Below are 13,222 nucleotides of genomic sequence, written 5' to 3' on the forward strand. Positions count from 1 at the left end.
GAGTCCTTTCTTTAGCTTTGGAAAAAAAATGCATTGAGGATGTGTCCTCTGTCTCCCTGGGGGTCATTGAGATGTGGGTTCCAGAAGCTGGCTTGGCCCCAGTTCAACACATGAGGAGGCATGGGCAACACTGAGGGGGAGCTGCCCCAGGATTGCTGCATTTTAGCGTTTGAAGCTTTTTGCAAACCCTTTGAGGCTGTGTCAGCAACTAGAACAAAAGTGCACATAACTAGCCAGTGCAAGACATTAAAACGTTGGCTCGAGCTGCCTGTAGCGATCATTCAGAGGCATTGATTAAGCTCCCATGTGTGACAGGCTGGCTGGCTGGCTGACAGGCTGACAGCAATTGGCTCCGGCAGACTTCTGCATGCCGTCTTCAGACTTTCAGAAGGTTAGCATCTACCAGATGGGGTCAACTCCATGAGTGCAGACTCCAGGCAAAGCAGGCCCAAAGTACAGCTACTGCATTCCCACATCCAAGCACATTGCTTGACCTCTGGAAGATGGAGGCAGTGCCCTGTAGTGGGAAATATTAAAAAGAACGGCAAGTTCCTTCACTACACCCAGCCACTCTGCCCCAGCGGTCTTGCCACCTCTGCCCCTTGGCTAGCCTGTGACTGCTGTCTTCCCAGCTCTGGCTCGCCTGCCTCAGAGCTGCCCCTGTTTCTTCTCAGCCATCCACCCCATGTGGTCAACGGTCCCAAACCCCAGTAACCTGGTAAAATCAAAACTCTAGAAGCTTATAATTAATCAGTCAAATTTATATGACAATACATTCTCAATTCACAAGCTGCCCACCTTGGATTAGACAAGTTATCCCAATTATCCTATCCTTTTATGATATTCATAACTACCTGTGGCTATTTAAAGCCAGTGGAACCTGGATCGTCTTCCTCTCCTACCTTCCTTTCTTCTGTGTCGCTCTGTCTCTGCAACTCTTAGCTCCGCCTCCCTTTTCCCTGGCCAGTCACAGGCTTCTTGTATTAATATTCAAATTAATTAGAACAGGGAAAAGTCTGCTACAGTGCCAACCCTACAGGTTCCTCGTGGAAGTAGACAAAGCCATGAACATTTAGACCTGTTGGCATCTCACTGCCCCAACAGCTTGTGGGACATGCATCTTACCACTGTACAGATAAGGAAACTGAAGTCTTGGTCCGAGAGTTCTGAGGCTGGGCGTTCCAGCAGGCTGAGACAACCTCTGGGGAGGGCAACCCATTACTGCTGATATCTCTCTGTTGTAAATCCACCATTGCTATTTGGGAGCTCCATCTGTATGACTTCATCAAATCCTAGTTACTACCCAAAGGCCCTGTCCCTGAAATTCGTCAGCATATGGCTAGAGGGTGGTTGTTGCAAATATGAACTCTAGGACCCACCTAACTCACAGATGGGGGTCTAAGCCTCGATCCCAGTGCTGTCCCGGATCTGTGGTTGCTAGCCTGGCATCGTGGAGAGATGTCCCTGAGCTTAGAAGGCAGCCCTGTTTTACCTTGTTTCTCTTGGCAGGTACAGACCAGCCTGGCATGCTCTGCAGTTTCCGGATCCCCGGGGCCTGGTCCTGTGCCTGGTCCTTGAACGTCCAGGCAAATAATTGCTTCAGTACAGGTGAGCTGTGGCCATCTCCCTGGGTGTCTAGTACAGAACTCCACAGACCTGAAGACCCCCGTCCAGCAGTTCCTCTTCCCCAGATTGCCAGCATCTGTTTCTTGTCTCCACCAGGTTTGTCTCGGAGGGTCCTGTTGACCAATGTGGTGACAGGACACCGGCAGTCATACGGGACCAACAGTGATGTCTTGGCCCAGCAGTTTGCAGTCAAGGTTGGCTGGACTGGGAAGGATTTACTAGAATGTTTTCTACAGTGGAACATTGTGGGAGTGAAACTGGGTTTCCCTGCTGGGCCAGTGCCTTTTACAAGGAAAACAAACTGTGGGAAGGATCAGTGGGCTACTTTGTTTGTTTGTTTGTTTGTTTGTTTGGGTTTGTTGTTTCTATTGGTTGGTTGTTTTTTTGTTTGTTTTTTTCTTGTTTTTTGTTTTTCGAGACAGGGTTTGTCTGTGTAGCCCTGGCTGTCCTGGAACTCACTCTGTAGACCAGGTTGGCCTCAAACTCAGAAATCCACCTGCCTCTGCCTCCCAAGTGCTGGGATTAAAGGCTTGTGCCACCACTGCCTGTCTTAATTTGGTTTTCTTGAAACCACTCACTGTGTAGCCATGGCTGGCCTGGAACTCATTATGTAGGCCAGGCTATCCCCAATTGACAGAGGTCTTTCTGCTTCATTGTCTGGAATGCTGAGATTAAAGGTATGGGCCGCCAGGCCTAGCAGGATTAACAGGCTACACGGAGAGGGTCTGAGCTGAGCAAACCCTGGCTGGTGTGGAACTGTCTCCCAAGCTCCTGAGCCAGTTGTTAGCAGATCTTGATCTTGAATATTGGATTCATCAGGACAGATCATTTTCAAACTTCTAAGTTGGGACTATGGGTGCAGTTCGTGAGTAGAGTGCCTGCTTATCATTCCACCCTTGGAGCACACACCAATACAATGTGTAGCTCTAATCTAATGTGCAGATTCATAGCCTTAGTTAGTTTCGTAAAGAACTTACAAGTTATAGATTTAAAATTAAATTGTCTTCATTACTAAATTTCAAGGACTTAGCTGTAGCAAACTCTCTTTAAAAGAGTGGAGGAGAGAGCCAACTGACCTGTGAGCAGAACTACACCCCAGATCTCACCAGAGCCATAGCGGATACAGGGAGACATCACTTGGGCCTTAGAAAAGCAGCCTAAGGGGATCATGGATTTCCCTACACACCACAGTGACACTGGAGGAGACACAGGGTCTACATCATCTACCCTCTTACAAGAACTCAGCTTCCCAGCTGATGTGGTTGCATACACCTTTAATCCCAACATTCAGGACGTAGAGGCAGGCAGATCTCTGAGTTATGAGGCCAGCCTGATCTACAAAGCAAGTTCAGGACAGCCAGTTCAGACAGAGAAGCCCTGCCTCAAAAAAACCAAAACAAAGCAAAAAAGCAAAAAAAACCAAAAGAATCAGCTTCCCTCCTAAATCCACTGAGACCCAAACTTCCACCGGCTCCAATGCCAGGACATACCCTTCCTTTCTGCCAGTTGGCAAAAACTGGGCACTGTTCCTCCCTCCACAGACTCCTTTGCTGTTTAATGGCTGTCGTTCTGGGGAGATCTTTGCCATTGACCTGCGTTCTCCAAGTCAATCCAAGGGCTGGAAGGCTACCCAGATTTTCCATGACTCAGCAGTGACCTCTGTGCAGGTCTTCAAGGAGGAGCAATACCTGATGGCAGCAGACATGGCTGGAAAGGTAGGGTGACCTCAGGCCTCAGGGTAGCAGGGTGCAGGGCATAGCACACAGGTGTACCAAGACACCAGGGTAGGGGCTATTCTGGGAGCTCCTTTCCTTACCTAGATAGAAGATAGAAGTGCGGAGGGCCTCTGTTCTGTGATTCTAATGGACATAAGGCTTACGAGTCGGAGACATCAGTCTTCATAATATGAGAAGGCTGCATACCTAGCAGTCGCTGTGTGCCTTCTAGACCCTTCCCAGGTAACCAATTGTGCTTCTGCCTACAGATCAAGCTGTGGGACCTGAGGACCACTAAATGTGTGAGACAGTATGAAGGCCACGTGAATGAGTATGCCTACCTGCCCCTGCATATGCATGAGGAGGAAGGGATCCTGGTGGCAGGTGTGTGGGGATTGGGAGGTCCCATCCATCAGGTGCTACCTGTAAAGGCTCTCACCTCTTAAACATCAGAGAGAGAAAGTGGTAAATAAAGGGAATTATGGACCACTGAGATATCAATAGCTAGCCCTCTGTCAGCCCTCTGTCAACATGTCAGTGGCAGGCAGCACCCTTGAAACAGGCAGGTAGGGACTGAGTTGGACGTTGGGCCTCTTTGAATCACAGGATTCCATCAGGCATCTTGCCTAAAATGCTCACTTAAGAGAGCATGAGCCATTCTGCTTACTCCCCTAAGAGGATGCTGAGAAACTAAGGGTACCTAAGGTGCTTAGATCCTGGCCTAACATACCCACTATCTACCAAGGAGCAGCAGCAGTCTGGCCACCAAGCCCTGAAGGAGTTATACTGACTACAGGTTGTACTCTTTCCAGGCTACAACCCCAAATCAGGGTTTTTACATAAGGAACAGGAGGCCCTTGACATGTTCTCAGTCTTCCAGAAGCCTTGTATGCTAATGTTCCTATAGAAAGTGCTCACCTGTTCCATGAAAATTCTTGGGAGCTAAGCGGCATTACTGCACTTTTACTTTTCTTAAATGTACTTACCATCTTCATCAGCACCAGCACTGGACTTGTTCCTAAAATGATTCTCCTCAAGTCTTGGTCTCGGCAGAGTTTCCTGTGCTGGGGTAGACACATAATGAGCCTTGGCTGAGGGGCAGGCAGTGTCTGCCTGGCTACAACAGCCAGCCACATCCTCCAAGTACATCCTCTGCCACGGCAGCAGAGTTCCAGAGTCACCGAGTGGTCACTGGAAATCTGACTGCTAAAGCACCCCCCAGATCTAGCATTTGGGCCACCACAGCCCATGGCGTCCCATGCTACACCGTCATAACTTGGAGTCCTGCGAACTTCAAGTTGAACTCTTTAACCAGAAGTAGCTATCATCTGCTCTGTTGGGGTGTAACAAAGTGGGAAGGTCTTCCTAGGTAGTAGTTTTCATCCAAAGGAATCCAGCTGCCTGGCATCTAGATAAGGTGGGCTGGACTCCCACTTAACCTCTACCAATAAGCCAGGGCACTGGCTGACCTGAGCCACTGCTGCGCCACAGCCAGCCAGGACGTCCTTAGTATTTTGAACACGTGCAGCCAGTTGGGGTTGTGGAGCAGCAGACCAACTCATGGTCTTAATTTTAAGAAATGTATTGCCGGCAGTGGTGGCACATGCCTTTAATCCCAGCACTTGGCAGAGGCAGAGGCAGGCGGATTTCTGAGTTTGAGGCCAGCCTGGTTTACAGAGTGAGTTCCAGGACAGCCAGAGCTATACAGAGAAACCCTGTCTCAACCCCCCCACCCCCCCCAAAAAAGAAAAGAAATGGATTAGCAGAAATACCTTTCCCCAGTGTAGTGGTTCTCAATCTGCAACCCTTTTAATAAGGTTCCTCATGTTTCAGTGACCCCAACCATGAAGTTATCTCCATTGTTATTTTGTAACTGTAATTTTGCTTTTGTTATGAACTGTAATTCTGATGGTCTTAGGCGACCCCAGTGAAGGGGGACCCAAAGAGAGTAACACCACACAGGTCAAGAACTACTGTACCAGGGGCTTTGTGTTTGGGCTTAGTACAGTCACATTTGGCCCTGAGAGGCTGTGAGAAGCAATATCTACTTGCCATACATAACCTTTCATCTTCTAACCGGCTGTGTTATTTGTCTTCTTTCTTAGTGGGCCAAGACTGCTACACACGAATCTGGAGCCTCCAAGATGCTCACCTGCTCAGAACCATACCCTCCCCATGCCCAACCTCCAAGGCCAACATTCCCAGTGTGGCCTTCTCTCCTCGGCTTGGAGGTCCCCGGGGTGCCCCGGGGCTGCTCATGGCTGTCCAACAGGACCTTTACTGTTTCTTGTACAGCTCATCCTGCCCAGACAGTCAGGAGGAGGGCAGGTGAGCACTCCCTTCTGTTTCTAATGCGGACATTTTATAAATGGTTCTTGCTGTATTCAGAGTCCTTCAGCCTCAGAGGGCAGAATGTAAAGTGACTGACGTGGAGGGCTGGAGAGATGGCTCAATGGTTAAGCATTGGCTGCTCTTCCGGAGGACGAAGTTTCAATTCCCATCAACCAAATGGCAGCTCACCACCATCTCAAACTCCAGTTCCAGAGAATCCAGCACCCTCTCTGGCCTCCTTGGCACCAGGCATGCATGGGATATGGATTAGAACATGAAGGCAAAATACCCATACACATAAAATAAAAAAAATACATTTTTTCAAATTTCCTAATTTTGCCAAAGTATATTATGTGGAATAATGTCAGTAAAGGCTCAGAGCATGAAAGGCCATATCATAAAAGGTATGTATTTCCTTTGCCTGTTGAGTTCCATATACATCTTCATTAGCAAAGTAGGCTGTGGAATGAAGCCTGGCAAAGCAGGATTAAAGCTGCTGCCTGGTGAGGAGGAGAGCACCTGAGTGCTGCAGGCCTGGGAAGGGCTCTTCTGCCCTGGAAAGGGGCAGCAGGGGTGCAGAAGGAAAAGCAGCCATGGCTTTGCGTCTGAGGATTCAGGACCAGGTCTGACATCATCATACATGGCCTTCTCAAACAGTCCCGATAGGTCCCAGATTCTTTTGTTACCATGCCTGGGTATTGGACAGGAAGATGGATCTTTCCAAGTGCTATGGCTCCAAACAGCCCTGAACATTCCTTTCTCAGCATCTTCTGGGCTGGAAGAGGCAGCAGCTTTTGGCTTGCCAGTTCTACCCAAGGTCAAATAAATTGGCTTTGCACACCCAGCCTCATTCAGATCTTGAACTCTAGGCTCTTGCATCCAAGTGCCCAAGGAAATACCTACTGAGCTTGCCAGTGGGGTTAGAGACCTCAAGAGCAGCTTTAACAGCTTGCTGGCCGTGTGCAGGTTGACCTCCTATACCCGCTCTGGCCTGCTCTGCTCATGCTACCAGAAGCTCAGCTCTGGTCCTCTGCATCCATCCTCTCTTGTCCCCAGTAATCAGTGGGAAAGCAGAAGGCGACAGCGTGGGGTGGGATTGTTAGCCTTTGGCTCCCTTCCTGTTGAGACTGAGTGTCTGACAAGAGACCATGGCCTTTATTGGAACACAACTCTCTGGATTCTAATTAATGTTCTATCTGTCTCTAAATACATATTCCTGATAGCCAGGATACTCCCCAAGTAAGCAAATACGGTAAACATTAATCTTTCCCCCCAGTGCCCTAATATAACATTCAGAAAACCAAGTCCTCAAGATGGGTGAAAATATCATCTACTATTTTTAGTAGCTCACTTTTTATTTGATCCATGTAACAATTCATAAAGGAGTCAGAGAATAAATAGTAACATAATTATCAGTGTCATCTTACAGCTGAAGCCAGGATCCCTGCTTGGTGATATGGCATACGCTTGTCAAGCACCAGGCACCGCTGGCGACAGTGTCCTTCCTCTTCAGAGTTGTATATAGCCTGAGCGAAAGCACAAAGGTAGGCTACAGCAGCCTGGGAAATACATGCTCTTTTAGTTGTGGAATTGTGAGGATAGGGAGTTCAGGACAAAGCAGCAGCAGTTTAAAACATGGCAGTAGCTATGCTAGATCACTCAGCACTAAGCAATGTGCGTTCTGTCGACTGCAAATCACCAGGTAGCTCGTGTAGAGTCGAGAACTCTGATGAGTAGATGGGGCAAGGTGGCAACAGACGCCTAATGAGGGTGGATTATATACAGTGTCTTATAAACAGTAACTGAAACTAGTTCCATTAATGAGCGTACACAAGCTGCAGGCGCAGATTCAATTTCCTCCCTGAAGATGATTCTAAAGCTGGAAATGTAAACACGGTTGCACAACTACCATTGCGACAGGATTTTTGTTTTACCAACACCTGGAAGCCCAGCTCTGCGTTCCCAAGTAGAACCTGTGTAACCTCTGAGCCGGTTCCGGGCACAGAGCCGCGTCACTGCCGCCACGTGCCCTGAACCTCAGAACATCGAAAAGGGTTAGACGGCTAAGCCCTGCTGATAGTAATGGACAGGGGCTTCCCTTCCCTCTTAAGGAAAACCTACTGTGACCTTATCTGGAAATGCAGAAGAGCCAAGGTGCCTTGAAGGGCTTGACAGCAGGGGGCTCTGCACTCCCAAACCTGAGCCCACGTGGCAGCTATAAGCAGCTATAAAAAAAACGTGAGCACCGACGCCCACCTTCCAGGCTGGTGAACACAGCTGGAACTCACACACTGCCTGGCGGTGCAAACAACCAACAAGCCAACCAGCTGAGAACGCAAGATATGCATAAAGCTCCCATCAGGCCCCTTGGGAGACCACTTGGTCCCGCCCAAGACCTCTATTCACAGTGCTTGTGGTGAGCAACCATCTTCACCTGTAAGCTAGCTTTGTGCAGTTATTTAAAAACCGTACAGAACACCTGGTGAGGAGGGTGGGGGAAGGGGCCTGTGCTACTGGTGTCAGGAGAGCTTTCTGTGAGGAGAGTTACAGGGTGTTCCTGGAGTACAGCCATGCTTAATCCATGTGCTGGCGGGATTTGTGGCAGCCAGCTGGAGAAAGAGAACTAGGCTGATATGTTTGACAGCTGAGGGAAGTTTCTTCAGGTCCTTTTCAGCTAGCATTTAGCTAGCTTCTCCCCACCCCCACTCCACAGCAGAGGCTGGGATTCCATTGTTGTTTTGGCCAAGAAAAAGCAGCCCCTTTCTGGACCCTAGTGTGCTTCCCTCTCCTGCACTGATTTCAACAGCATGAAAAAAAAGTTTCACAGATTTTCCTGTGAGATCTCTATGAGAAGAGCCTGGAATAGGGGGCTGGGGCAAGGCTAGAAATGCCCCCATGGCATGGTTAGCAGGGTTCACATTTAAGTGTCTTAGCAAAGACGGACCAGGGCCTTACACAGGCACATTCCACCTCTCTTCCTCAAGCTGTCCCTAAGTAAAGGTAGAAGAGAAGGAATAGGAAGGAAGGAAGGAAGGAAGGAAGGAAGGAAGGAAGGAAGGAAGGAAGGAAGGAAGGAAAAGCTGCAGACCAAAGTGTCAACAGCCACAGAGAACTGGGACATGGTGGATGTCCAGGTAGGAAGCAGAGGCTTGGAGATACACCTATGTGGTGAGCACACACCTAGGACATACAAGGCCCTACTGAGGCCCAACACCACAGGATTCCTTCACAGATGACTGACATGTTTGAAACACGGAAGCTGCAGACCAGGAGGAATGTCCAACCACACCACGACTTGATGTCAGAGACAAACCCAAACCCAACAGCTGCAATAAGGCTACAACTCAGCAGGCCAGCCACCTCTGGCCTGACTGCAGCCGCCTAGCTCTCAATGTCCCAACACTCTGTGACAGGGTTTGAGGAAGGATTACAGTATGGTGAGAACTTTTTTTTGTTTTGTTTTGTTTTTCGAGACAGGGTTTCTGTGTGTAGCCCTGGCTGTCCTGGAACTCACTCTGTAGACCAGGCTGGCCTCGAACTCAGAAATCCACCTGCCTCTGCCTCCCAAGTGCTGGGATTAAAGAAAGGCGTGTGCAACCACTGCCCAGCTCAGACTTTCCATTTTAAGTCTGGGTATATAACTGTAAATGGGCTTATGGATCTATATTTAGAAAAAAATAAGCTCATCTGAATAATAAGCTGATGTACTATGTGTAAAATATTACCCCTCTTAACATGTCTCTCTTGACTTCTGCTTTGCTAGCCACCAGCTATGTTCTATCAATTGAAAAGGAGATGTAAGAGCAAAAACGAGCCAACACAGCTGTGTTCAGCAGAAGATTCCTTTATAGTGGTGAATGGATGATACAGTTCTAGAATAGGGCCTCGGAAGGCAGAAAGGGCAGATCTAAGAAGGACCAGTCCATTCCAGGGCTAACATCACTGGATACACACCCCAGGAATGACTGCCCACATCCCTCCCCGAGGCTCCACCCACCCATCAGTTCAATCAATACCATCGTTGCTCTGATTCTTCTTTTTTTGGCCACTGAGATGAACTCCACCTGGCAGGAGTTCAGCACAACAGTCTCCAGTCATGATCCATATGATGTCCAAGCTCTTTTTGAGAAACATTTTTCACTTCGTTTCTCTTGTAAGAACCAAAGAGAATGTTTTTCCTCATGATCTGTTGAAATATTTATTTATTTATTTATTTATAAAACATAACTAACAGTCCATTCTGTGCTGTTTCCCTGGAAGGTTTCTTGTGGTCACCCGCCCCCCACCCCCAATAGAGGGGATGTATGTATGGGAACAAAGAATAAGACACTTTGAGCAATAAAAATCCTAAGAAGGGACAGACTGGAGTCCAGGGGCAGGGGAGGAGCTGGGTGTGGCTTCTAAGAAAGCCTAACAGACAGAGCATCAGGGAGCAGATGTCCTGCTCGGGGAGACCTGCCTCCTTCTGGACTCCCCAACTACAGGGGCCACAAGGACCTGCATTTTGACTTTTTATGTCTCAAGACCCTAGCCCTCTGTCCCTTACATATACCAGTAGCTTACACACGAAGCCAGACCTCTGTCTAGTACAGGCCAGAACCAAGACTGCTTCAAGCAGGAGGTTCAAACCTAGGCAGCCATTCAGACAGCTGGGGAGCAGGAGGGAGGGCAGAAAAGGACACTGCCAAGCTCTGTGAGAAAGACTGACTCCCAGTGTCACCTCATCTCTGTGCTGGGGACACACCAGGCTAAGTCTTCAAAGCAGAAGCAGTCCTGATCACTCCAGATCCCCTCTAGATGGATAAATGGAGATATATAGAGAGATTTATTATTTTTAAGTGAAATAAATGCAATGGACTCTGGTCCATTCCACTTTACTAAGAGGGGCTCCGTGCCCCTGCCCTGACGTGGTTCATGCCTTCGGATCTACCGCCAGGCTCACCTCCACGGAGGAATGTGAGAGTGGCACACACACCACACACCACACCAGGTGACCAGGAGGAGGGCCTACCTCGGTGAGACTTCTGTTTCTAACCCTGAGAACCTAAGGAATTGTGAAGGAGTTGGAGAGGGAACTGGGGTTAAAGGTCACCGGGCTTTTTATTGCAGTTGAAGCAGACTCGGACTGGATGGTCCCAGCCTCGAGAGGGGACAGCCCTGCGGTCATGGGAGCACTCATCGCAGAAGCCCTGTCCGCAAGCTCGGCAGTGGTGCTTGGAGAGCTTGACGCTGAACTCCTTGCGGCAGTTGTGGCAGTGCAGGATCTCATGGTCGGGCACCCAGTAGGCTGGCCTGGCAGCATCTTTCACCAGGCCTACATCAGGGAAGGAACAACAGTCAGGACACTGGAACCTTGCCCCGAGTCCCTCTGACACATTTTGGCTTGTCATCCCAACTGCACACAGAACCATTACTGTGCTGTGTTCTTCTGTTTATTTTTATTTATGTATTTTATGAGGCATATAGCACAGGGTAGCCTCAAACTCATGGTTGCTGAGGATGACCCTGTACTTCAGATCCTCCTGCTTTCACTTCCCCAGTCCTGGGAAGAGGTGTATACTACTGCATCCAGCTGATGCAGGGGATTAGACCTAGGACTCCGGAATCCCAAACGAACCACATCCACACCCCTGCTGCAGTGTTCTGAGTGGAAGTCAGAGTAAACTTTGTCGAGTCTCCTTTATTACATGGGTTCCAGGGACAGAACTCAGGGTGCAAGGCTTGCCCCGTAGGTGTCTGTAACTGCAGTGCATTCTGTAGGACTCACATGGTGGAAGGAGGAAGCCAACTCGACAAGTTGTCCTCTGACTTTCGTGTGTGTGCCGTGGCACATGCATGCAAGTGAGCACCCCTCATGCACAAACACAACAGATAAATTATTAAAAGACAGAAAAGATGCCAGGCTTCTTCCACCCTTGACCACAGGACCTGTAGCTGAGGTCTAGATGTTTCTCTATCCATCACACTGAGTGACAGCCACTACAGTGATTGTACTCTCACTGCACTTGAAGGAATCACAAACAAGTCTAGACTCCACAGTGAGACATTCAGTCAGATCCTAGCACCACTGAGCACGGGGACTGTGGGACTAAGCAAACTTAACTTCTCTCTCAGGCTGAGTCATCATAAACAACCTCCTCCCCCCCCCCTTTTTTTTTGTTTTTTTGAGACAGGTTTTCTCTGGATAGCCCTGGCTGTCCTGAAACTCATTCTGTAGATCAGGCTGGCCTCAAACTCAGAAATCCGCCTGCCTCTGCCTCCCAGGTGCTGGGATTAAAGGCGTGCACCACCACCACCCAGCCATTAACAACCCCTTTTAAAGCAGCCAGCAACTAAGAGAAATAATATGCCCGGGACTTAGAGTCAGCTCAGTAGTTAATGCTTGCAGTAAACTGGGTGTGGTGGTGCATGCCTTTATTTCCAGCACTCAGGAAGCAAAGGCAGAGGCAGGCCCGAGCGAGTTCAAGGCCAGTCTACAGAATGAGTTTCAAGATAGACAGAGCTACACAGAGAAACCAGGTTAAACACACACACACACACACAAATAAAAATAAAAAGTGCACTTGTTGCTCTTGCAGTACGAGTTTAAAAGAGAGAGAGAGAGAGAGAAAGAGAGAGAGAGAGAGAGAGAGAGAGAGAGAGAGAGAGAGAGAGAGAGAGAGAGAGAGAGAGAGAGAGAGAGAGAGAACAGGCCAAACCCAACATGACGGGAGCTCAGCAAACCACTCCCTGTGAGGGCAGCCCAGGCCCCTCCCAGGTAGCTCTGGGTGGGTGTAATCTGAACTTCAACCCTGGCAAATCCACCTATTCTAATGCCAATGAGTCAAAAGCTCAGAATTTGGGGCTGGAGAGATGGCTGAGCTGTTAAGAGCACTGACTGCTCTTCCAGAAGTCCTAAATTCAATTCCCAGCAACCACATGGTGGCTCACAACTATCTATAATGAGATCTGATGCCCTCTTCTGGTGTGTCTGAAGACAGCAACAATGTACTCACATACATAAAATGAATAAATAAATCTTAAAAAAAAAAAAAAAGCTCAGAATTTGTTTTGTGGCCTACCCATTTTTCTCTCAGGCTACTCTGATCTCTCCCTTACCCTACATCCAAATTCACCCCAGGGCCACCTGTCCTGCCAAGTCCTGTAGCCAAACTTGCTCTCCTCTCTTTCTTCCTACTTTGGTTATAACTACACCTCACAAGTGATGCAGAGAAGGGTCTTAAATGCTGAATTAGCAATAGCCTGGCCAATGAGAGGCCTCAGCAGGTACAGCTAGGGACACTTCCCCCACCCAAGCATCATGACCTGGAAGGGGATAACTGACCCTAAAAGTTACCTTTTGACCTTCACAAGCACATATGCACACAAACAAAATTCATGACTAAACTACGGTAACAAATTCTCTGGCAGGCTTTCCTTTTGAGACTCCAGCTCCCCTTCCTTGAATCGAATCAGGCTCGGTAACAGCAAAAAATTACAGAAGCAAACTTCCTCTCTCTTCAAACAGGAAAGTAGTAGCTGCTCCCCCCCCCCCCCCCCCCCCCCCCCCC

At 48.7% G+C, this 13,222-nt stretch overlaps 2 protein-coding genes across 14 annotated transcripts in view; one reads left to right on the forward strand and one right to left on the reverse strand.

Annotated features, from left to right (window-relative positions):
• Positions 1 to 5,709, forward strand: part of Dcaf4 (DDB1 and CUL4 associated factor 4) — a 22,556-nt gene extending 16,847 nt beyond the window's left edge. Inside the window, 5 exon segments of the mRNA XM_031357730.1 lie at positions 1,502 to 1,608; positions 1,723 to 1,820; positions 3,168 to 3,341; positions 3,611 to 3,725; positions 5,447 to 5,709. Coding sequence (XP_031213590.1) covers positions 1,502 to 1,608; positions 1,723 to 1,820; positions 3,168 to 3,341; positions 3,611 to 3,725; positions 5,447 to 5,709 — 757 coding nt within the window.
• A 3,791-nt stretch (positions 5,710 to 9,500) lies between these two features.
• The window catches only part of Zfyve1 (zinc finger FYVE-type containing 1), a 76,516-nt gene continuing 72,794 nt past the window's right edge, over positions 9,501 to 13,222 (reverse strand). For all 13 annotated transcript variants that reach the window (XM_031357125.1, XM_031357123.1, XM_031357121.1 and 10 more), the window contains one exon: positions 9,501 to 10,986. In XM_031357125.1, the coding sequence (XP_031212985.1) occupies positions 10,754 to 10,986 (233 nt within the window). In that variant the 3' untranslated portion in view covers positions 9,501 to 10,753. The remainder of the gene's footprint in view (positions 10,987 to 13,222) is intronic.

This window comes from Mastomys coucha, unplaced genomic scaffold (assembly GCF_008632895.1).
Source record: "Mastomys coucha isolate ucsf_1 unplaced genomic scaffold, UCSF_Mcou_1 pScaffold6, whole genome shotgun sequence".
NCBI lineage: Eukaryota > Metazoa > Chordata > Mammalia > Rodentia > Muridae > Mastomys > Mastomys coucha.